The following is a 27,038-nucleotide window of genomic DNA, read 5'->3' on the forward strand; positions in this document are numbered from 1 at the left end:
GTTCAACATGGAAGTTAAATGTCAATCATTCGAAACCAAAACAACGTGTATTATCGTAATAAAATTGTAGAAGTTGTTCAATAAAATAAGTACCTTGGACTATTGATGACTCCATCATTAGATTTTACAACATAAGTTTCACATTTGGCGTTAAACGAGGAAAAGCTATTAATGAGTGTTTTCAAATTAGTTTTGACATATTGAAAAGTCCCACTCGGAATATTTTTCAAAATATTTTGATTAAAAAATTAAACCCATCTTTCATTACGGATGCGAAATATAAGGGACATCAATGAATAGAAGTGGTAGAAAGGGTCGAAATTTCTTGCAGGTAAACACAATCTTGGGACAAGCATTAACGCTCCTAATGCAATGGCTCTCGGGGAATGTGGACAATACCCAACCCATTGTGTATATATATAGTTCGGTGAAAAATGCAAAGTGATATTAATGATAAGGCCTTAGCCGCAGGTGTGGGGACTAATGAAGGCAGAATAAACCCAAAAGGACTTAGAAACATTGAGGATATGAAGAAAGAAGTGGTCGAATATTGGGATCCGCTGTCACACGATTTTCTACAAACTTTGATCGGTAGTGTACCTAGGCGCATTCAGTCGTGTATTGCAGGGCAAGGAGGTCTCACAAGGTACTGAAAAGACACTTAGACTGTAAGAGAATCATATGTCAACATTTTCATTTCAGTAAAACTTCTATAGTTTATATACATGTATTAGATATTTGCCGAAACAACTTTCTCAATAATTTCTGGGAATATTGTACATACATATGTACACACTATACACACATACAGACATTTATGCACACACACACATATCTAATTATTATGAAAATCAAAAACGTAGATTGAAATACTCCTCTCTCCACCCATTCTGCCCATTTCCTCAATGTAACACATTTTAGATGATACTGATTAATATATGTACGCAGATCATTAATTTTGTCACACGCATATCATTTGTCACATATGTATCATTTGTCACACATAAATCATTTTTCACACACAAATAATTTGTCTCACACATCATTTGTCACACACAAAAATTTTTGTCTCACACATACCATTTGTCACACACATCATTTTTCACACACAAATAATTTGTCTCACATAAATCATTTGTCAAACATGTATCATTTGTCTCACACAAATCATTTGTCACACACATCATTTTTCACACAAATAATTTGTCTCACACACATCATTTGTCACACACATAATTTTTCAAACAAATAATTTCTCTCGCATAAATCATTTGTCACACATATCATTTGTCACACACATGTATCATTTGTCACACACAAATAATTTGTCTCACACATATCATTTGTCACACATATCATTTGTCTCACACATATCATTTTCACACACAAATAACTTGTCTCACACATATCATTTGTCTCACACACATCATTTGTCAAACATGTATCATTTGTCACACACAAATAATTTGTCTCACACATATCATTTGTCACACATGTATCATTTGTCACACACAAATAATTTGTCTCACACATATCATTTGTCACACACATCAATTATCACACACAAGTAATTTGTCTCACATAAATCATTTGTCACACACATATCATTTGTCACACATATATGGATGTTTGCCAACTTACTGGTATGAAGGTCAGTACTGATAAGACTAAAGCTATTGTGTTCAGAAATAGTAGGCCCATCAGACAGCATGAAAAGTTGTTTCTTTATTGTCAAAGGCTGGAATTTGTTTCATACTACAGGTATTTGCTCACTCCAAAGCTAGTATGGACTAAAGCTCTGACTACTCTTGCTTCTCAAGCCAATAAATCCCTTATGGTTTTCTATAGATACCAACAACGAGTAGGTTATTTGTCATGTGTGGATCTTTTCAAAATATTTGATGCTATGGTTAAATCTTTTCTTTGTTACGGTTCAGACGTTTGGGGTGTCATTCATTGTAAAACCAATGAACAAATCCAGATAAAACATGTTAATATTTCTGAAAAGTTGGCAAAATACTTGTAACAAAATATGGTTCATTGTGAATGTGGCAGATTCCCTCTTGAACTTATTTGTATGTCCAGGGCAGTTAAATAATGATGTAGACTTTTAACTCTTCCAAGTTGTAAGATTACCTCATCAGTGTTATTTAATGTTAAAGTCTTTGGATGAATCTGGACATACGACATGGGCATCTCATATCAAGAACATTATATTTGGATTTGGGCTTGGGTTTGTTTGGATTTCCCAGGATATTGGAGATGTTGAGGGTTTCATTTCTGTCTTAAGCAGGGATTGTCTGATAATCTTTCACAAGATCGGTACTCATCCCTACACAATACAACCAAGTGTTCTACTTATATACCTTTCAAATCCCTCCGAAATGTTGAAACTTATCTCAGTTTAGATATTGCCCTATATTCAAGATATTTGCCCTATATGTGGTAATTGTAAACTTATTTCTGAGACCTGTAGATATAACAATGTCTCTTATGATACAAGAATTTGTCCTTTTGTGAAACAAATAATCTTATTCCAATTGATGAAATAAGATAAAATACATGTTTTACTTATTTGTAAAGCCTACTTTGATACAAGGAATAAATTTCTAGATAAACATTTGAAACATCTTCTATCACAACACAGTTTTGTTAACATAATGTCTTCAATAAACATTAATGTTATAAATAATTTATGCCTATTTTTAATATAATGTTGGGAAAATAAAAATTCTGACGTTTTTGTAAAATGTATGTAAATTCATGCCAAATTTATATTTATGCATGCATTTTGGGCCAGTGGCCTATTACTGAATGTCTGTCTGTCTTGTGTTCTTTAATGCGAATGTTGATTGGTCTTGATGTTTCCCCGATGTAGTTGCTGCCACAGTCAGAGCTGATGTTGTAGACCACACCTTTTGGCTGTTGTTGTTGCGCTGCGTATTTCCTACCGTAAGCCCTCATGGTGGTTTTGAGTGGTGTGGCTGTGGTGAAGTAAGTGTCGATGCCTGCTTGCTACTTTAATAACGACTGATGTTTTCCTTCATCAGGGGTAGTGGCATTCGAATGGGTGCCGATTTGGGCTTGTTAGTGTTGGGGGAGAATGGGTGTAGATTCGGTCTTGTTAGTGTTGGGGTGAGAATGGGTGCAGATTCGGTCTTGTTAGTGGTAGGGTGAGAATGGGTGCAGATTCAGGCTTATTAGTGGTGGGTGCAGATTCAGGCTTGTTAGTGGTAGGGTGAGAATGGGCGCAGATTCGGGCTTGTTAGTGGTGGGGTGAGAATGGGTGCAGATTCGGGCTTGTTAGTGGTGGGGTGAGAATGGGTGCAGATACGGGCTTGTTAGTGGTGGGGTGAGAATGGGTGCAGATTCGGGCTTGTTAGTGGTGGGGTGAGAATGGGTGCAGATACGGGCTTGTTACTGCTTGGGTGAGAATGGGTGCAGATACGGGCTTGTTAGTGGTGGGGTGAGAATGCATGGGTGCAGATTCGGGCTTGTTACTGCTTGGGTGAGAATGGGTGCAGTTACGGGCTTGTTAGTGGTTTGGTGAGAATGCATGGGTGCAGATTCGGGCTTGTTAGTGGTGGGGTGAGAATGGGTGCAGATTCGGGCTTGTTAGTGGTGGGGTGAGAATGGCTGCAGATACGGGCTTGTTAGTGGTGGGGTGAGAATGGGTGCAGATTCGGGCTTGTTAGTGGTGGGGTGAGAATGGGTGCAGATACGGGCTTGTTACTGCTTGGGTGAGAATGGGTGCAGATACGGGCTTGTTAGTGGTTTGGTGAGAATGCATGGGTGCAGATTCGGGCTTGTTACTGCTTGGGTGAGAATGGGTGTTCATGCTGTGTTCATGCTGTTGATCACTGGATTGTCTGATCCAGACTCAATTATCTACAGACCGCCACCATAAAGCTGGAATGTTGCTAAGTGCGGTGTATAACTAAACTCACTCACTCACTCATTCCACTGCGAATCTCCATGTGTCTCTGTAAATAAGCTGTTTGTGCAAATGTTTTCCCACACGCAATACACTGATATGGTTTGTTTCCACTGTGACTTCCCACGTCTTTCTTCAAAATACCTGGTTTTGTAATATTTGCCCACATTCATGACATGCATAAGGTTTTACTGCACTGTGAATCTTAAGCTTATCTGATTGAGTAAATGTTTTTTCACATCCAACACATTGATAATGTTCTGATTTTCTGACAAATTGATAATGTTCTGAAGAGTATCTGATTTTGTAAATTTTGTCCCACATTTAACACATTCAAAAAGTTTGATTCCATTGTGAATCCTCATGTGTTTCTGAAGGTCACCTGAGTGTGTAAAGGTTTTCTCACGCACAATGCACTTATGGGGCTTGATTCCACTGTGAATCTGCACGTGTGTTCACTTGATAGTGTAAATGTTTTCCGACATTCAGCACACTGATAAGTCTTGTTTCCACTGTGACAGAACATGTTTCTTTTTAATAACGGGTTCTTTCATCAGATCACCAGTTTCCAGAGTTCCAATAACGAGTTGTTTCTTGAGATCTCCTGTTTCCAACAACCCCTTTAACATATTTCATTTGTTTCAGTGACAGAGAAACGATTCTGTAGATTGAATGATCAACACTAACTAACTAAGTCAGCCTTTAGTATTCTCGTTACTGAGTAAAATAAACAAAATGTGCTGTTCAGTCCTATTTTATAAAGTCACAATAATGTATATAAGATTGAGGAAAATATTACGTATTTTAGAACTATGACGGGCGTCGTGGAGTTTTTGTCCTCAAAAGCTTTTATGTTGAGACTGACTGACTGACTGAGTTTGGTTTTACGCCGCTTTAAGCAATATTCCAGCAACATCACGGCGGGGGACACCAGAAATGGGCTTCACACTTTGTTTTTATGTTGAGAACATTATAGAAAATACAATTAAGCAACATAAAAAAATGAATGCCAGAAAACAAAATCACATCAAACATCAGATATATAAATGATTACACGATATAATGTATTGCTCAGATGCAATGCCCACACACAAAATTAAATACAAACGTGTCTGTCTGACCAAGGACCTGATCTAAACTGTTGTGGACTTGACAAATATACATGTATGTACTACAAGGTTGTGATAAAATCTTATGGAGCTGACGGGCATTAAATAAAGATATTCTTAAGTTGCTAGGGGGTAACAAGGAAAGTTGTAGTCAGCTTGTTTGTAATGGTGAATCATGGCAAATCAACAGAGAGAGTAGGGGACAAATAACCTGAGAGTCGAAGGTTGTCACTAGTTATGGCAGCTGGATGTTCCTGTAAGAAGGTCAAATAATCAGAGACACGACTTGGACATTAACACAATCAGGACCTGTTGTCAGTACTAGCAAGAGACCATTCTGAGAAGCGGAGCGTCGGCGATATAGTAGGAACAAGACAGAAGCAACACCTACAGCGAGTAATCCTAAAAGGATAGACACGTGATAGACATATCTCCAGCGACTGTTGAGAGTGTAGATGAATCAAAGAAATGTTGAAGTAAAGCTAGATTGACAGACAAAGGTTTAGAGATAACCAATTTGTTGCATGATGAAAATGTAGACTACAACTTCAGAGTGGATAAAAACAGCCAGTAGCCAAAGTAGCATCAGACTCCATGCAGATCCTTAGAAAAACGAAAAAAAATGGAAACCAATAAGACAATGATTATCTGGATATGCAAAATGTCCTTCAGTAACCTATGCAAATCCAAGCACTTATGAAACACAGGGACTATGTTACCGTAAAAGGGTTGGCCAAGCATAAGGAACCTAAAGAACCAAATGAAATATCGTCAAGAGACTGAGAAGCGTTAGGCATGTCTGGAACTACGTGAAATACCTAGGTTTGCGTTGCGTGTAGAATTTGTCTTGTGCTTGTGGAAGTGTTTGAGAAGATGAGAACTGATGTGTGATGCAGGTTCCTGGGCGGTTTTGCCATCCCAGTCCATTCTATATGACAGTGTTTTCCTACCTCTAATAATTGGCAGCGAAGGATCCCATCAACAGGGAATGTTTGACTGTTTGATGGATAGCAACATCAGGTGTCTAAGATGGAAAGGGACTGGGTAAAGAAATTGGGGTGTCATGATCAGGGATGTTTGATTGTAAGGGTACTGGGAGTGAGACATGTTTAGGGGTATGTGTTGGCTAAGGGGCTGGTGTCTTCACTTGTTTTATCTTTATCAGAAGGGTGTTCTTGACCAAGGGAGCCACTAGTGAAACTATAGATTTTGCATGCCTGACCTCAGAAACTGGAGAATCGGGCGCGCGTACCTATTGCCTTGGTGCTTTATTCTGTGAATGATCCGCACTGATACCAACGTTAAAATGGTGTCCTAACTTACTGCAACAAGTACAGACTGTTTTGAAGCGTGGGCATGCATAACGATTTGAGCAATACATATCACAGCCAAGATATTTCCGTTGGAAGTGAGAAGGCGCGGGTTGTCGTGGTCGCTGCAGTTGTTGGTGCTGTTGGTGTTGGAAAGTAGGTCGTGGCAGCTGTGTGGTCATGCTTATGGGGTGAGCAGGCCCTGGTGATGGTGGCTGGTTCTGAGGAGGCAGTTACTGCAGCTGTTGTTGTGGAGGCTGTCTCTGTCTCGTCACCGGTGGATTGTTACTATGGAGGTCTTGCAGTACAGCCTGCAGAGTTGGTTGCGTTACCTTGGTTATCAAGGAGGCGACCAAATAGTGTCGGTACACCTTTGCATGAGAGGAGAAGCGTTGATCGAATGACGCCTTGATTGTAGCAAGCTATTCGATCTCCGTTGGGTAGCACACGATACCAGTTTAACTGCTCCTTTAAGATAAAGTGGTAACAGTTCGCATTTGCGTTCATCATTGAAGGTGTAAAAGTTTATATATAGTTTAAAAAGTTCTGCCACCAATTCTGACCATTTGCAGCTCCAGAGAACACCTCAAGATTCTCATGTGGCATACTTGAGATATTAGTGTTGACATGTCAAATTCTTGTTGTTGCTGTTGTTGCTGTCCACGTAATTGCAGGTGTCGTCGAAGGATGACAGTCGGAGACACGAGGATAGATGGTGATTGCGACTGATGGACTGAAACAGGACTGAGCAACAACCCCGATTCCTTTATGTGTGATTTTCATTTACTAAAATTACATAATGTCTAAATTAACTTAAACTAAACTTAGTAGAATACAAATATTTCCTGGTGTACTTAATCAGTACTGCATCATTCAAATAACAATAGTGGTATATACTAACAGTATGGAAAGCAATAGAAAACAGGGAAATGTGAACATAATTTAAGAACAATGAATGAATGTGAAGATGACTTACCTTCAAAATACAAAGAGAAGCATCTATTAGTGGCTAGTCTTTATTCGGTGCATTTCATGCGTGACGATTAGTACATAAACCTTATCAAGTAAACGTGGCAATCAAGACGAGCGTTTATCGACACTAACGGATTATAGACTTAAGACGGACCATGCATGAACTATGATATAACCAAGATAAGTATATTATGATCAGTGACAATTAAAGATTAGTTGTTAAAGGACCGTCTTTCTTTAGACGATGTCCGGCCACCTTTTCTAAATATAGCAAAATTAGTCTTATCTAGATTAACTGATTAATCCCATGTTTTAGCATTCCGTTCCAAAATATTCAACTGCGCTTGGAGTCCAACTACAGATTCTGATAAAAGGACTAAGACGTAAGAAAATAAAAGCATAAAAGAGTAAAAAAGATCTGGAAACAGTTGGGTGCCATGCATAGCATTTGCGCTAATATCGTTGTACAATTCATTGATAAACAGGGAAAATAGAATTGGACTCACAATACGTCCTTGTCTTAACTAATGGGTCATTCGAAAAACCCGGTCTATCATCACCACAACGTGCATAAGCTTTGAAATTGGTATACAGTACTTTTAAAATCTAATACAGTCTTCCTTTCAGGCCAGCATTACGTAAAGAGTACCACTATTTAGAGCGATTGATCGAATCAAAAGCTGTACGGAAATCAACAAATGCTACGCATAGTTTACGCTTATGACCGGATAGACATTTCTGGATAGTGTAAAGATATGATCAGAAGTTGAATATTTCTTTCTAAAAGCTGCTTGTGATTATGGAATTTTAGCTGTCATACTTGGCCATTTAGTGAGTCTGTTATTTAGAGCAGGTATACAAACCTTATCTAAAATACTGTAAATCAACAAACTAATGCGTGTATTAAATAATGCGAGGAGGCAAATCAGGAAATGGTTGACCAGAATGACTATACTCACTCACGACTACACTCACAACTTTGGGAAGTACTATACATGTACTAGTATTTAATCAGACTCTAGCGTAAACATCTTAATTCCCAGAACACATGGGCGTTTGGATCAAAGACGGCTTTCCTTTCAACTGTTAGTACTAGTAATTGACAGTAGACAGGATGATCTCAGTTTGTGGCAGCTAATCTCAAGACAAAAGACGATTGATTTGAGGATTAGCGTCATGAAACCTGTTCATGCTCGCTGGATGCAGAGAGCAATTGAAAGGGTAGGCAGAAATCGTGAGGTAATCTTACGTGGATGGCAGTTGGCAGGTCTGCTGGACGTGGTCCAGTGAGTTCAAACTATGTAAACTAGACTGTTTATTCAAAGACTGTAATACAACTTAAATGATTAGTGCTCAATCTTTCTTCCCCAGAATGTATTTTACTTGTTGATATAATATAATGTGCTTGAAACATATTTATTTCATGAAAAAGCAAAGACAGAATTTTCACGAACTGGAATGGTCAACAAGCTCAAAAGAACTTATATGAGGACCGCTCCAATATACATTGATATATGAAACAGTAACATGACAAGAAAAGATGATATCTAAAATGAAAGTAGATGGTATGACATGTAGTCGGAATAAATTTATTTAACAGAACTGTAATATCTAGACATTTTATAGTTTGCCAATGCGAATCATAATTCGCACACACACTTTGTGTATGTTGTCTGTCTCATTACACTTCAAGGCGAAAACAATGATTCTGTTGAATGCTACGACAAATGAATAAAAAACAAAATGCAAATATTAAAATTAAAACAGATTAAAATTACAGGAACAATATCATGCCATTACCTTGTTTGAGGAATGTATCCCTCAACATCCACAAAACTGTTCCAAATGATGTGTCTTTTAACAGTTTACTATACGAAAAAGTGATAAATCTTTTCAGGTATTGGTGTATAGTCTCATTGGTGACCCAAGATAGCACACCTGGCAACTTTCTTTAAAAACAGTAATTTAGTTAGCCAATAATGGGCAATCAATCCATGTATTGCCGGTTAATCCTTTGTAAGAAGGACGTTGCTTTTACGCAGACACCGACACGGCAGAGTGTATTCAGTATAGATTAGTAAATCTACATACATAAACACTACCTTTTGACAAATCCGCTGTGTTAGATAAAAGTAATTAATCAATGAGCGTATTATCGGTTAATCCTTTGATCGATGTTTATAATGTTGAATATTTACTCCAGACACAAGAAATGCCAAATGGGAACCTTTGTTGGGTAATCTAAGTGTGTTACCACTAATTATACCTGTTATAAATTCATTAACTGACCATCAAGTGAATGATGACAAATAACATGTGTAGGTTTATACCACCTAACACGGGATACAACAAGGGAGTATTAATTGCTGTATTGCATGTGAAAACTTATGGGCCGACACTGTTTTGAGAATACAAACAGATTTTTACATGACATGATTAAATATCGAGGTAAGAAAACACAGAAATGGGATCAATTTGGATCAGTCATTATACAAATAGGGCCTAACGACACCAATCGATTTTGACAGAATCGTCTATGAAAACAAGTCTATGAAACTAGGTAAAGCAGGAGACAAAATTAAATGACAGTAGATTGTGAGAGCATATAGCTTTCATTTTCCACAACAATTGTCACGATTTCAGGTTTATACAAACATGTAAACAAGATAATTTACCCCCTAAAATGTAGATGAATTCTGCATCGGCCCTCAAAGCGATTCCTCATATGACGTCACAGAGACGCGCCGCTCTGATTGGTTGAAATTTCGTTCGCGGGTGAGAATTGTGCACTGTTGTCAAAAAGGTCGATTTAAGTCAATTAAAGGTCGAAATGAGTAGTTTTAATGACGGGGTTTCATTTATAACGATGCCAGTTAGTGATTTATGTATTTGTACCCCGTAGTGTATATGTGATCTTTAACAACGTTGACTGGGATTCCATCTGTAGATGTAATGCTATTGATATACTAACACATGAATTTGTTGATGTTTTGAGAAATATATGTGATATTTATGTCCCAAACAATGTGGTAACAATAAGACCTCGGGACAATCCATGGATGAATAGTACTATAAGAATACTTATCAGGAAAAGAAATAGACAGCATAAGAAAGCAAAGACTCGAAATTATGATAAAGACTGGCAAAAATTTAGGCTTTTACAGAACAAAGTAACAGCAGCCGTGAGAGCAGCCAAATTGAAATATATTTCTGATTTAGATGATAAGATCAATCAGGGGAGTAATTCTAAATTTTGGTGGGCTTTAGTGAATAAGTATATAAAATCCAAAAATGGAGATTATAAGAAATTTCCTTCGATTATTCATAACGATAATATGTTCAATGATAGTAAAGATAAAGCAAATATATTTAATGAATATTTTGCTGACCACGCATAAGTTGACTATCCTGATAAGGAGACTCCTACACTTGAATATAAAGTAAAGACTCCTCTTGCGTCTATTGTATTGACTACACAAGAAGTAAGAGACATCCTATTATCAGTTGATATTTCCAAAGGCAGTGGACCAGACAAAATAGGTAACAGATTTATCAAAATGATCGTGCCATCCCTTTGTACTCCTCTTACTAATCTATTCAATTTATCCCTAGAATATTGGAAATTCCCAACAATATGGAAGGAAGCTATTGTCATTCCTATTCATAAAAAGGTAGTTTTAATGAATGTAAAAACTATAGACCAGTTGCTCTTACCAGCTGTTTATCAAAGGTATTTGAGAAATGTATTTTTAAACATGTGTTTAACTCTTTTGTAGATAATAACGTATTAACGAATTTGCAGTCAGGATTCATGCCTGGGGATGGAACTGTATACCAACTGACATACTTGTATGATTTCATACTACATGTATGGGCATGTTTTCTGTGACATAAGCAAGGCTTTAGACAAAGTTTGGCATAAGGGAATCATAGCGAAATTAGAAGCTTATGGTATTAAGGGTAAGTTACTTGATTGTTTTTTTCTGTTATCTTGACAATAGATTATAGAGAGTAGTTATAGACAATTCCAATTCAGATCTAAAGAAAGTCACTGCTCGGGTGCCACAAGGATCTGTCCTTGGGCCGTTACTGTTTTTAGTTTACATAAATGATATCATTGAGGGTATCAGTAGTAACATTCGTCTTTTTGCCGATGATACTTCGGTACATGTTATTGTTGATAATCATGTTGTTACTGCCGCTTCCTTAAATAGTCACCTAAACAGGATCTCTCACTGGACTGAACTATGGCAGGTTAGCTTTAATCCTGGTAAGCCTCAAGCTGTTTTATTCACTCGCAGAAATACCGGTAATCAACTTCCAATTCCTAAGCTTAAAATGCATGGAGTAGACATTACTGAAGTCGGCTACCATAAACACCTAGGAGTAACCTTGCAATCAGACTGTAAATGGAATTCCCACATTGGTGAATTAGTTGAAAAGGTTCGTCCATTGGTAAATTGTCTACGCAGTTTTAAATACAGATTATCTAGAAAATCATTAGAGCAAATGTCCAAGTCATATATATTACCAACGTTCGATTACTGTTCGCACCTTTGGGATAACTGTACTAAAGAACAAGAAAAACTTGTCGAAAATCTACATTTAGACGCACTGCGGACGATTTGCGGGGCAGTTAGAGGAACAAGTCATGATTTAATATATATAAGGAAACTAACTCTATGCCCCTAGTTGACCGAAGACAAATTAGCAAGTGATCATTATTTTACAAAATGGTTCATCATATCACACCAGTTTATTTAACTGATCTACTGCCCGAAAAAGTATCACAGTTAAGTGACCATAGATTAAGAAACAGAAATAACATTCAAACTATAAGATGTCGTAGTGACTTGTATAGCAACTCGTTTTTACCTGATACAATACGACAATGGAATGATTTGCCCGAGAGTATGTACGATATTGAAACCATAGGCCAATTCAAAAATGCATTCCAATCATCTAAACCACCCAATTTAAATATATTCGATAAAACCTTTGGTACACGTTTCTGCCAAATTATCCACTCACGCCTCAGACTTGGGTGCAGTAATTTGAAAGCGCACATGTTTGAACGGCACATTTCAGTTGATCCATTCTGTTCCTGTGGTCACCCCTATGAGGATACTTTACATTACTTCTTTACTTGTCCTAATTATTCTAACATCAGACATCGCATGTATTTTTACGAACATGGATTTAATTTAAATTCTGTCCTAAATGGTAATCCAAACAAAAATGTAGTTGTAAATTCTTTCATACTACAATCTGTCCATACTTTTATAATAAAATTGCATAGGTTTGATAAATGATTAATAATGTTTCATACGCAGGTTGCTTGCTTTCCTATCATGCTGCATATTACTTAATATTTGTTTTATTCATGTATCATGTTCAGATAAGCCATTACGGCTTGTTTACCAATCCTAGTTCAATTTATTTTGAATAAAATATGTTTACACTATAAAAGCTTTGCTGATATCGCAAAATACTGCACGTATTTCCTTACCTTCGTCCATTGCCTTGGCTATGAAATTATACAAATATGTCAACTGATTCATGCAAGAGTCCCCTGGGATAAAACCTGACTGTAAATTGGATAAGATGTTATTGCCTCTGAGATAGTTGAAAACATGTTTGAATATACATCGCTCAAATATTTTAGATACACAACTAGTTAAGGCTACTGGTCTGTAATTTGTACAATCATTTACACTTCCCTTTTTGTGAATCGGTATAACGCTTGCTTCTTTCAAAACTGACGGGAATGCGCGTTGTTGAAGTGATAGATTAAAAAGTCCCGTTAAAAGGGGTGAAATACTGACAGCAATTAATTTAAGAATTCTATTTCCAATGCCGTCGAGGCCGGTTGCCTTCGCAGTATTAACACTCATTAAGATATCATATACTTCACTGTTATTATTCACTGTTGTTTTTATTTCTCTTCACGTAATTATTGACTAATTTCCACCAACATTTGTCCGTAGTGGATCGATTTATCGTTTCATCTAGTTTACTTGCATACGCTCTTTTCGCTTTTCGGATAGCCGAGATTATTCTATTTCTACTTTGTCTGAATCGAGCCCAACGGGTAACAGAGTTTTGCCTCTTAGCGAGCTGATGATGTCTATTGCACTTACGTATTAGCGATCTAATTTCTTTATTCAATCAAAGTGGATCCGATGGTCGAATAGTAACAATTTTATTTGGGATATTTTTGTCACAAGTATTCCTTATTATAGTCGTTAATTTATTTGCTATATCATCCACGTGGTTGTTTAAGAATAAGTCATTAGTGTCAAGATTATTGATATCAGAAATCATACCATTAACGTCCATATGTTGATAATCATATATTTTACGTTTAAATGTATCACACCTGGGTCTAACAGATTTGATATCAACATATATCGGACAATGGTCACTGCACATAGAGTCTAACACCCCGCGATCCTGCACATTTTGCATAGTGGATATAGTATAAATATGAGATCAATTAAAGTACTGGATTGCGGGGTGATTCGAGTTGGTTTGTCAATAATTTGGGTTAGTCCGTGTAAGGATTCCAATAATTGAATTTTACGATTGCTTTCCTTTAAAATATCTACATTAAAGTCGCCAGTAATAACAGTAAATAAGTTAAGATCAACAGCGTTTCCAATTGACTGATCAATTAGTTCCCAGTACGCAATGCTCCGGTCAGCTCTGTAGAAGGTACTTGTGAGGTAGGCACGATGTTTACATTTAACATAAACCCATACGGCTTCAAGTCCAGCAATGTCGAGTTGGTGCATATGCTCCGCATACAAATTGTCTTTAACATATATAGCCACACCGCCCCCGCGACTCCCTCGATCTTTCCGGAATGGAGGTTGAAATCCCGGTATAAGAATATCATCGTTCGGAATGTCTTTATGCAACCACGTTTCAGTTATGCAAATGATATCAAAAGAATTAAATTTAACTTCTTTAACAACCAATTTGTCTTTGAGGCTGCAAACATTTAGGTGGACTATCTTTAAAGTATTTAGTACTGGGCCAGGGTTAGGATGTACGTCTCCACAACAGAGTATTAGAAGAGATGCGATAATACTAACCGATTTGCTGAAAACGCAAAGATGTCGGGATAGAAAAGTGAAAATATTTTGTTTACAAGCTGCATATGAGTGTAGCCCGACTGCAAATGTCCCCACTGCCTGTCTGTACTGACTGATGTCAACTGGCATCTATACATTCAAACATTCTATTGTAGGCAGCGGGTAGATGCACATCAAAACCATCATGTACTTGTTTTAAATACACACAAAATGTCATTTCTTTCAACATATAAGTTTGCAAATAGATATCATGGTCAACTGAGGGAGAGTAAAAGCATCCAGTAAAGTCAAAGAAAGTGTTTTTACATAAGTAGAGAAAAGAAAGAAAACATGTAAAAAAGAGGAATGAAAAAGTCCACACCATCATTTCGATGAGATGGGGAAATACCATGGTGGAAACAGTATGGGTAATTAAAATGAAATAATTTGTACAGAAAGGGGAAACATGCCATTAACCTGCTAATTGCTATAAAAAGCAATAGTAGGGAATAAAAATACCTAAGGTAAGTTTGTATATCATTGTTAATTTTTTATTAATTATATTTATGTCTATAATCGCTAGAGGTTGTGTATGTTACCTTACATACATCAGAAACAAGTGTGTATGTTTAACTATAATATTAACTATAAATAGTATTGAAAAATAAAATAAAATTATAAATAAATAAATAAAAATAATAAATAAATAAATAAATAAATATACATATACACACATACATACATATATATACATACACACATACACACACATACATACTTATACACACACATACATAAACACACATACACACATATACATATGCAAAAGTATTAATAGTAATAGTAAAGCAAATGAAAACATATATATAAAATATCATAATAATAACAGTGTTCAGATATCAAAGGAAGTCAGTCAACACGAACTTCAACAGCAGTAGCATGTTCAACAACAACAAAAAACGTTACATAACTCGTGCGAGGTCACGTCATCTAAGCCGCATGGCTCGTGGATACCTGCCGGCTGTGAGCTCAAATATCTATGGATAATTGTGAAAACAGACAACCTTGCGATGTCGATGTTATTGTGTCAATAAAGGAATTTTTGTGAATCAATCGTTCGTCTTTGTTCACTGGGTTATCGTGACCCAAATACTAGTAATAACGATATCGAGTGCAAAAGACAATATAATAATGCGAGATTTATTAATGCGCTTCAGATATAGTCGCATTTTTCGCATTAATAAGTAGCTCTCATTATTTCATCTGTTACGTTCTTTACAATACAATATTCTCTATAGATATTATCGTTACGTTAATTAAGTCTAAATGTCTTCAGAGATTTTTGTGCAACCCATCGTGAAGCCTTACACTCAGCATTTATGGGTGGATTGTTTCGCGGTGGTGCGATCGATACACGTTTCTTCATACGTCTGGCAGAATTTAAACGCATACTTACAAAATCATAATAGCATCTTCTACATGACTGTCAGGTCTGATAACAAGACGCGATTCTCTCTTGAAGATTAAGTTACACAAAGACTCATTCCAACAATAATCAATAATTGCTTTTTTCCATTAGAGATGAATCCGTTGTTTAATTACCTTTAGTGCAAATATCGACTTAATAAATTTGATACATATAAAATTGTCAAACTCAGATTTGCTGAGATATTGAACACATACGCAGACACCACCAGAAAGTCGACCATACTCGGAGAGTTTTACTGCTGGGCTATATAAGATATCAAAGTCATGTCACCAATCAACATCGGAAATATGTCAATAAATGTTTCTACAAGACAAACAATTTTGAAATGGCATACAATTTTGAAAGTCATTGTCATAGATTTTGGGTTTTAAACGATTCACATTCCAGAGAAAAAATTTAAAAGTTCCATCACAACACTGATATTCAGAATCATCAGACAGGATTCTACTTTGACGTGCATTCTTATATGTTTCTGTAGGGAGCCTGCAGGTGTAAATACTTTCCCAAACCAAACACAGTGATAGGTCCCCGCTGCCTGATTGAAAAGTGAATTCGCATGTGTTTCTAAAGAGTACATGGCATTCTCAAGGTTTGATTCCTGTGTGAATGCAGACAGGGAGACTATATAACGTTGTGTTTCAGGTGTTGCAGATTATCCCTGCTGCAGGTGAACTGAATGAAGATATGTGCAATAGATGTATGCATGTAAAAGTGCTAATGAAATGTGTAAAATAATTGTGTAACTGTGTGAGATATTTTTTTTTCTTTTTGTACTTAAAGTCATCATTAAATATTGGGTAACCAAATATTCTCTGACCGGCTTGGGTGACCAAATATCACAGACCGACAGGGGAGCAAAATAAGAATTTCACGTTTTGTTCTCAGGGATTATCGCGCTCCACTGATCTAGAACCTTTAAACAATAGGTGCCGACAAATGGGAATACCCGAACTGATTGCGTAAATTTCCTCCCACATTCACCATATTCATAAGGCTGTGTGAATCATCATATATTTCTGCGGGCAACCTGATTGTGTGAATGTTTTCTCACACACAATGCACTTACGAGGCTTCATTCCACTGTGATTCGTCACGTGTATGTGCAGCTGACATGTCTTTGTAAATTTGTTTTTTTCAGAAGGTCACTCGAATGTGTAAATTTCCCCACATTAACACATTAGTAATGTTTGATTCCACTGTGAATCTTCATGTGTCTCCGCAGTTTACCTGAAACTGCAAATGTTTTCCCGCATTCAATACATTCATGAGGCTTGATTCCTGTGTGAATCATCATGTGTTTCTGCAGGCAACCTGATTGTATAAATTGTTTCCCACATTCAACACATCCATAAGGCTTGATTCCTGTGTGAATCCTCATGTGTCTCTGTAGGTGACCTGATAGTGTGAATGTTTTCTCACACACAATGCAGCGATGAGGCTTGATTCCACTGTGTATCCTCATGTGTGCCTGCAGATGACATGATTGGGTAAATGTTTTCCCACATTCAACACATTTGTGAGGTTTTATTCCTGTGTGAATCCTCATGTGTCTCTGTAGGTGATTTGATTTTGTAAATGTTTTCTCACACACAATGCACTGAGGAGGCTTGATTCCACTGTGTATCCTCATGTGTGTCTTCAGCTGACATGAGTGTCTAAATTTATTCCCACATTCAACACATTCATAAGGTTTGATTCCTGTGTGAATCCTCATGTGAGAATTCAGATGACCTGAATGTGTGAATGTTTTCTCACAAACAATGCACTGGCAAGGTTTGATTCCACTGTGTATCCTCATGTGTGCCTGCAGATTACCTAATCGTGTAAATTTATTCCCACATTCAACACATTCATAAGGTTTGATTCCTGTGTGAATCCTCATGTGTGAATTCAGCTCACCTGATTGTGTAAATGTTTTCTCACACACAATGCACTGATGAGGCTTGATTCCGCTGTGTACCTTCATGTGCTTCTGCAGATAACTTGAGCGTGTAAATGTTTTCTCACACACGATGCAGCGATGGGGCTTGATTCCACTGTGAATCATCGTGTGATTCTGCAGGTTACCTGATTGTGTAAATGTTTTCTCACACACAATGTCTTGATGAGTCTTGATTCCACAGAGAATATTCATGTGATTCTGCATGTTACCTGATTGTGTAAATGTTTTCTCACACACAATGTCTTGATGAGTCTTGATTCCACAGAGAATATTCATGTGATTCTGCATGTTACCTGATTGTGTAAATGTTTTCTCACACACAATGTCTTGATGAGTCTTGATTCCACAGAGAATATTCATGTGATTCTGCATGTTACCTGATTGTGTAAATGTTTTCCCAAGCACAATGCACTGATGAGGCTTGATTCTACTGTCAATCCTTGTGTGGTTCTAAAGAGTACCTGATTGTGTTATTTTCCCCCACATTCAACACATTGGTAAGGGTTGATTCCACAGTGAATCCTGATGCGCGTCAGCAGATTATCCGATTTTGAAAATGTTTTGTCCACATGTTTCCCAATATTAGGTGATAGTGTGAATGTTTTCTGACATTCGCCATGCTGATAAGACTCCGCTATGATAAAAAATATTTTTTAAGTGATCTGATCTGAAAAATGTTTTCCTGCACTCACTTCATGTATGAGACTGCCTTGTTGGACCACAATCGTTTCTCATATTTCCAGGATTCCAATCACTGGATATTTCATGAGATCACCAATTGTCAGGGTTCCAATGATGGTTCTTTCTTGAGATCACCTGTTTCCAAGGTATCAATAACATATCTTTCTGGAGATCCCCATTTTTTTCAGCAAACCCTATAAACAGATTGCATTGGTTTCAGTGACAGAAAGGATTCTGTTATGGTGTTTACTGAAAGCATAAGAAACATTGTCACACTCTTATAACAAGTAGGGCAGAGACCATACACAATATGATGGCATGACATGTAGCATGAAAACAAACCTGATTCCGTAAAAATGTCTTCCCATACACAACACTTAGCGGAGTGATTTTCAATAGTCAGTATGGAAAATACCAATGGCAGGATGTATAGTTATCCTCTCTATAGCCTCACAATGACTTGTATTCAGCTGATTAATGTCCATACTTTAACTGATGTTTCATATTTAAGGGCTATGAGGTGATATACATCATTGTGTAAAATTCGTTAAAAGCAATGAATATATTCGAATATTCTTTTCCCAATATTGTCATAAGCACACGCAAAGTTTGAAAACACTGCATTGAAATAATTCAAATATGTCTTCATGTGAACATAATTAGATCTATCAAAATTAATGCCTTTCCATATCAATATCATTCAGATGGCAGATATCATAAGGAGTGACACACCCTAACATTTTTAAACACTTGGAGTGTATTTAAATCGGGCAAACGAACACTTCGTTGGGTGACAAGTTTTAAACATATGTTTTCCAACAACATATATGGTTGTCTTTGTAACGAAATGTCGGGTCATATCGCCATGATCGGGGAAAAATAATCTACACACAATTTATGTTTATGCTTCCTACGAATATGGGAAGACGTTATGCTATGAAATTCAAGGCCATTCAGTTGTGTGTATTACGTATACGAGTGTGTGACTACAGCGAGGAGACATGCGAACACATATGATGCTCTTTAATTGCTGGTACACACGCATTGCACCGAACACCTACCTACCTGGCGGAAAGGGTCCAGTGCAATGCATTCTTACCGAAGTGTCGATGCTTTCCGTCACTGAGAGTAACAATCGGTGTTATTCTCGGGGTGTATAAACGCTCGTGCTTGTGTCTATAGTTATTTTCTTCCATGTTATCTATAGTTAATATACGGCTGGTACAACGTCGTTGTCAGGAGGAGGCGTTGCCTGGATCAGAGAACAGAACAACGAACATGGTTGATAGTGGAGATAGTGAACGGTAACAGATCGATATCGAGGATCACCAACAAACGAGACACAGTTCCAAGACTAGATGTTACTGAATGCTCTACATTGGAAATCATTCCAATTGTAGTCTGTTATATTTACTTACGTTTGGGTTTCGAATCCCATCCTCGTCGCCAATTGCAGTGTATCACCTTCACATATCACCATACAACATCTTCTTGTTTCACACACTTTAATCGCCCAAGAGAAACATTAGAGGTACATCGCTAGGTTGGAAGATGGCCGCCGAGTGACGTCACATAGCACTCGCTTATATTTATACTCGACCCTAAATAATCTCTAACCCAGCCATGCGGCCAGCCCATGCACGTGAATAACATGAATATCCTCAATACAAAGTTCAACCAATCAATACATTACACTACTATGTACGACCTCTGGGGGTGATCAAACTATAATATTAGAGCAGATCTTCCGTTGCGAGTGCGGCGTGTAGCTATTTTTAGAATACGCTGGTTTCCCGTCTATCTCCTCAACGACCTGGTCCCCTGGCGGCTACATCATAGTGGCAAAGGCTGTGTAGCGCCCGCGCTGAATACCCAGAAAACCAGGTTGACACCTCAACAGAGGCCGGGGACCAGTCTGTTTTTACTGTGACCCAGCACTTTGCACAACACTGGATTTAGAGAAAATTCATCACTAAATCAATACAATGATGTTAACTGTGCACAATATAGAGTTGAAAAGTTAACATTTATATTTTATACTTTATTATTTTTCTTGTTATAAATTTAACCTGTATTTATTACGTGTCTATGACTCAGTAGAGTGCTTAGAACACCTTTATGACTCCTTCCTAGCCAAACTCTTAATTTTGAGTACGTGGTTAAAGCGTTCGTCACGCCGAAGACCCGGTTTGGATTCCCCACATGAGTACAATGCGTGAAACCCATTTCTGATATTGATATTGCTGGAGAATTGCTAAAAGCGGCGTAAAACTAAATTCAGCCAGCCAGCCAGTTTTATTTTGAGGTTGCATAACGAATTTTGAACAACAGTCATTTGATGGTTATGCTGTTAGTTTTTGTTGTGGGGAATTTACCTTTATCGACTACATATCATTTCAGACTTTCAATCACTTGCTGATCAAACGTTGGCCCGTTCAAGATGAAGACATCCAAGACACTAACTGGAACGTAATCAGCCACCTAACTTCAGGTGTCAAGTCTTATTTACGCAGCATTACGTCGCACATTTTGTATAAAATCAGTTCATCACTGCGCCGGGGTTTGTTATCTTGTTATTAGCAAATCATCGTAATGATGAAATTCATATCAACGTTTTAGCAATGTTTCAACAATATCACCATAAATGGGCTTCACACATTTTAATCATGTGAGGAATCGAACTCAGGTCTTCGGCATGACGAGCGAATGCTTCAAAGCTACGCCACCACCCGGGAACGATTATTGAAATTGAGCATATATAACCATTATGTTTTCTATTTGAATGCGAAAACACACGACAGAACATAAACCCACCTCAGTGTATATTTGTTTTAATACCATCCATGGATTTCTACACGTAATTGTGTGACAAAATAATTTTCTTTGAAACGTTGGTGATTTTATTATATTATAATCAATCTCTTTTGGTGGCCGAAAACACAACCCGTGAAGATCGGGCTTACAACGTAGTCTTCAGTTACCTAGTTGTAGGGTATAGGATGGTCAGACTCTCCAATTTGGTTGATATGAGGAACGTGAGATGGTTGCTGGACTGGATGTCCTTCTTCTCAAGATTAATTGTGAATGTGATGAATCCTATATTGGTGTTACCTCACGTCCCGTTTATATCCACATTAAAGAACATAAAACCTCAACAGCAAAATCAGACAGCAAATCAGCCCTCTCCGATCACCAACAGAAATTCCAACCCATCAAATCAAGTTTGACAAATTTGAAGTCCTATCAACCAAGAATCAGGACTTCACAAAAAGAAAACTCTTGGAAGCCATCGAAATCCGCCGCCACAAACCTTTGATTAACAGAGACCAAGGATACTATATACCATCGGCCTATGAAGAACTAATCACACTATAGACTCTCAGAATGCATCCAATCAGCTTGTTATTACAACTTATCCCCCTTATTCCCAGTCTCATTTGTTATTCTTAGTCTCCCACTGGCCTCTCATAAATATGTACCAGTTGTTATTCAATTACATGTTGTTGTTAATGTTAATCTGCTGTTGTCAATACATACTGTGTATATATACCCCTCTACATCTGGTTGTATTCACTTTTAGCTTGATAACGATGTAAGAATCTACATCGAAACGTCGCTCTATGCAATAAATAAGAAGTTGTCATCCATAAAGTTGTAAGTTTCATTTCTGAGTCACCAACTTCTAGAAAACTAATCAAACAATTAAAAATCTCAAGCGCAAGAAACATAAAACAAAAATCATAAACCATAGATTGGTAGTGCAAAAGAATACCCAGTCTAATTAATCCTCAGAAGAAATTACGGTTGATGTAAGGCAAAGTACAGCCGCGAAAATTATATGAGTGTATCACTGAAAATCAGTGATGACACCAGGTGTCACACTCAACGTACGTGACAACTGCTATTAAGCCCGACAGGTAAATATGTCAGATTAAAAGAGAAGAATGAGTTGAGGATAAATTGTAACTTTAGAATTAATTTCCTTCCAAGATACATGTTTAGATGTAGGCAGTTAAACTGCATCTGTATATACATTTTAGGGACACACAGCTATCTCTCATCGAGTATTTGCATAGCATTCCCAAGTGATACACATTAAGGGGTACATCTACGGAATACAACGTTTCTGGGTATTTTCTTATTGATGAAGCTAAGAAGTAAGCATGTCCTTCTGCTGACGAAGGAGCAAGTCCGGAAAGTATCGCAAAGATACCTTCAATTGTATATTTATTCTAGTTTTGCATTAGCAAATGTTTGCAGTATCACAGTCTCAAACGTATACAGTTTTCATATCAACATTTGTGTTGGAATAATCTGGTTCTACCGGAGAAATTCAGTATGAAAATATATACTGTCCTACTCTAGAGCAAATGCAAGTGAACGGAGTTACAGTGGAAGAAATCAAAGAGTAGCTGAGTCATGTCTCTTTTCTTTGAGAGTGAAAAGTATCAATAAACACTACATTTATTGAATGTTTAACCTAATAATTACAAAGAGTTGTATAACTCTTGTTACTTTTGACTTGGTTATAGTGACCTTGACCTTGACATGTATAACAGACATACATCAGACCGGCCAGTCTGTTCCTGCTAATGTCACACCGAAAACCCTTCACATTATTTCTTTACGTATGTGAGATATACACTGATAGGAAGTAACTCGGATTTTTACTGTCATGACTGAAAACCATTATAACATGTATAAATGGACACGGATATTTTGACTACTTCTGGAAGCATGAACATTCTGGAATCACTCCACTATTCCTATCACAAAATCACAACGTTTTAAAGCATTCAGTGACAAAATAATTGGTAAAAGAAAACATATTACCACTTTACCTGCACATCAGCCTCAAGTCCAATAACTCCTCATACCCAGTATTACACATCAAACTGTACTGTAGCCAAATTACATGTGTGTGTTTTCATCTGATAGATGTAGAAATACATGTCACACTTATTGGTAGTCATCATACTTCTGTGTTTCATTAATATCGCGTGAATTACATTCAGCGGTCTTAAATCACAATAAAGGACGTAAAATTGAAAACAGAGTAGCTTTATTATCTACTTAAACAGAACTCACTCACCCACAATCTTCTATCATAAACCAATTCGCTGCTGTTTGAATATGAGAATATTGAAACAGTATGTTGTGTTACTGTTTCTACCTAGAATTATTTCGGGGAATTAGCTCCGGAATCTCCACAAACAGAGGGGGATCTCAGGCAAAGCAGGAATCTGTATTCTTTAGATAATCAATGAATAAATGAATGAATGAATCAATCAATAAAAGACGTGAATCATGATCAGTTACAGACATGTAACATTCAAGTAATGAATTAAGTAAGACAATTAATCATTCTGACATGATAGTTGATGACGTACATCATATGTCTTATTAAGCAATATCTATAAATGACATAATTCAGTGAACGTACATTGTGCATGCCACTGAAGACTAGTAATTCACCGTAACGATATAATACAAATACATAGCATAACATTCTTCACTCACATTATTCATAAACATTCCTATTAAGGGTATCTCGAATATTTGCTTGAATAATGAAAACTACTATTACAATTTTAAACATTGTAGAATATTCGGGTAAACGCGGTAAAGGGAGATCAATGCTAAAACATATGTGTAAATACTTCAACGTAATAATTTGCTTGAAACATTCACATACTTCATAATTTGATTTCCAAATGAAACAAATGAACATTTGGATATCCGGTAAAGAATCTGATACAAAATAAGATATACTTCAACATTTATGACTTACTAATAGCATGAAAATGATGAGTGCACACTTGTATGAACAACTGCTTCAGTTTGCATTCATCCTTTACAGACAAAACTGTTTGACTATGTGTTACAAACCCCAAAGACGTAAATGTACCCTACATGCTTTACATGAAGTGGCTGTGTATTTAAAGGCTCCATGACTACGACCTTCTGTCTGACTTTTTCCGACCTGCGTGACAATTTTGACAAAAGATACCGTGAAACCTATCTACCAACGCCCAAAACATAGCCCGAAATTTCAAATGTGGGGGGTGGGATATGATCACGTGGATTGACGCGGTTGTGTATTTGCCCTGGAAATTTCACGAAGAAACAATATGTTGACATCTTAAATGATCACCTCCTTCCATCGGCCCGAACGCTGTATGAAGGTTATTGGATTTCCCAGCATGATAACGACCCAAAACAAACTAAACAAAACAGTGGTTGTCGAACGAAAATGTTCAGGTTTTGGACTAGCCTAGCTACAGCCAACATCTCAACCCTATTGAGAATGTGTGTAATGAAGGACAGAATAAACCCAAAAGGACTTAGAAACATTAAGGATATGACAAAAAGAAGTGGTCGAATATTGGGATACGTGTGTCACACGATTTCCTACAAACTTTGATTGGTTGTGTACCTAGGCGCATTCAGTCATGTATTGCAGGGCGAGGAGGTCTCAAAAGGTACTGAAAAGACACTTAGACTGTAAGAGAATCATATATCAACATTTTCATCATTTCAGTAAAAGTTCTATAGTTTATTTACAAGTTTGTCACACACACATCATTTGTCTCACACACATCACACATTTCATTTGTCACACACATTTCATTTGTCTCACACATTTGTCACACGATTTCCTACAAACTTTGATCGGTAGTGTACCTAGCCGCATTCAGTCGTGTATTGCAGGGCAATGAGGTCTCACAAGGTACTGAAAAGACATTTAGACTGTAAGAGAATCATGTATCAACATTTTCGTTTAAGTAAATGTTCTATAGTTCTATATATACATGTATTTAATTTGTCACACATATAACATCTGTCTCAAACATTTCATTTGTCACACACATATCATTTGTCAAATACACTTCATTTGTCTCACACATATCATTTGTCAAGCACCTATCATTTGTCACACACATATCATTTGTCAAGCACCTATCATTTGTCACACACATATCATTTGTCAAATACACTTCATTTGTCTCACACATATCATTTGTCAAGCACCTATCATTTGTCACACACATATCATTTGTCAAGCACCTATCATTTGTCACACAGAAATCATTTGTCACACACATATCATTTGTCTCACACATATCATTTGTCAAATACACTTCATTTGTCTCACACATATCATTTGTCAAGCACCTATCATTTGTCACACACATATAATTTGTCAAATACACTTCATTTGTCTCACACATATCATTTGCCACACATATCATTTGTCACATGCATATCATTTGTCACATGCATATCATTTGTCAGACACATTTCATTTGTCTCACACATATCATTTGTCACACACATATCATTTGTCAAGCACCTATCATTTGTCACATGCATATCATTTGTCACACACATTTCATTTGTCACGCACCTATCATTTGTTACACTCATATCATTTGTCAAGCACCTATCATTTGTCACATGCATATCATTTGTCACATGCATATCATTTGTCACACACATTTCATTTGTCACACACAATTCATTTGTCACACACATTTGATTTGTCACAAGCATTTCACTTGTAACATACATATCATTTGTCACGCAACTATCATTTGTAACACACATATCATTTGTCACATGCATTTCATTTGTCACACACATTTCATTTGTCAAATACACTTCATTTGTCTCACACATATCATTTGCCACACACATATCATTTGTCACATGCATATCATTTGTCACATGCATATCATTTGTCAGACACATTTCATTTGTCAGACACATATCATTTGTCACATGTTTATCATTTCTCAGAGACATTTCATTTGTCTCACACATTTCATTTGTCACACACATATCATTTGTCAAGCACCTATCATTTGTCACATGCATATCATTTGTCACACACATTTCATTTGTCTCACACATATCATTTGTCACACACATATCATTTGTCAAGCACCTATCATTTGTCACATGCATATCATTTGTCACACACATTTCATTTGTCCCACACAATTCATTTGTCACACACATTTGATTTGTCACAAGCATTTCACTTGTCACATACATATCATTTGTTACGCAACTATCATTTGTAACACACATATCATTTGTCACATGCATTTCATTTGTCACACACATATTTCATTTGTCACACACATATCATTTGTCAAGCACATATCATTTGCCACATGCATATCATTTGTCACACACATTTCATTTGTCACACACATTTCATTTGTCACGCACCTATCATTTGTTACACTCATATCATTTGTTACACTCATATCATTTGCCAGACACATTTCATTTGTCACACACATATCATTTGTCACGCACTTATCATTTGTCACACACATATCATTTGTCACATGCATAACATTTGTCACACACATATAATTTGTCACGCACGCATTATCATTTGTTATACTCATATCATTTGCTACACTCATATCATTTGCCAGACACATTTCATTTGTTACACACACATATCATTTGTCACGCACCTATCATTTGTCACACACATATCATTTGTC

At 36.9% G+C, this 27,038-nt stretch overlaps 1 protein-coding gene and 1 long non-coding RNA gene across 3 annotated transcripts; one reads left to right on the forward strand and one right to left on the reverse strand.

The window, feature by feature from the left end:
• The first annotated feature begins 1,837 nt into the window (after nt 1-1,837).
• LOC124284779 lies at nt 1,838-18,780 on the forward strand. The gene is made up of 3 exons (XR_006900643.1): nt 1,838-2,048; nt 5,492-5,494; nt 18,770-18,780. It is a non-coding gene; the product is annotated as an uncharacterized LOC124284779 (long non-coding RNA).
• On the reverse strand, nt 14,939-20,264 carry LOC124284770 (gastrula zinc finger protein XlCGF52.1-like). Of its 2 annotated transcripts, none has more exons than XM_046720884.1 (4): nt 19,932-20,264; nt 19,613-19,765; nt 17,804-18,762; nt 14,939-17,719 (listed from the first exon to the last, which is right to left on the reverse strand). In XM_046720884.1, the coding sequence occupies exons 3-4, from the start codon at nt 18,202-18,204 to the stop codon at nt 17,068-17,070; spliced, it is 1,053 nt and encodes a 350-aa protein (XP_046576840.1). In that variant the 5' UTR covers nt 18,205-18,762; nt 19,613-19,765; nt 19,932-20,264; the 3' UTR covers nt 14,939-17,067. The 2 variants fall into 2 exon arrangements, with proteins under 2 accessions (XP_046576840.1, XP_046576841.1); XM_046720885.1 differs by having other exon boundaries at nt 19,579-19,765.
• Nucleotides 20,265-27,038: the final 6,774 nt, after the last annotated feature.

This window comes from Haliotis rubra, unplaced genomic scaffold (genome assembly GCF_003918875.1).
Source record: "Haliotis rubra isolate DU_JTF1 unplaced genomic scaffold, ASM391887v1 Scf344, whole genome shotgun sequence".
Taxonomy (NCBI): Eukaryota; Metazoa; Mollusca; class Gastropoda; order Lepetellida; family Haliotidae; genus Haliotis; species Haliotis rubra.

Bases quoted from the DNA above. Each gene is read 5' to 3' on its own strand.
- LOC124284770 (XM_046720884.1), bottom strand. From the start codon at position 18,204: ATGCAGAATCACATGAATATTCTCTGTGGAATCAAGACTCATCAAGAC. The intron at 17,720-17,803 runs ATTTACACAATC...ATGTGGGAATAA, and splicing joins TGCATTGTGTGTGAGAAAAC to ATTTACACGATTAGGTAATC.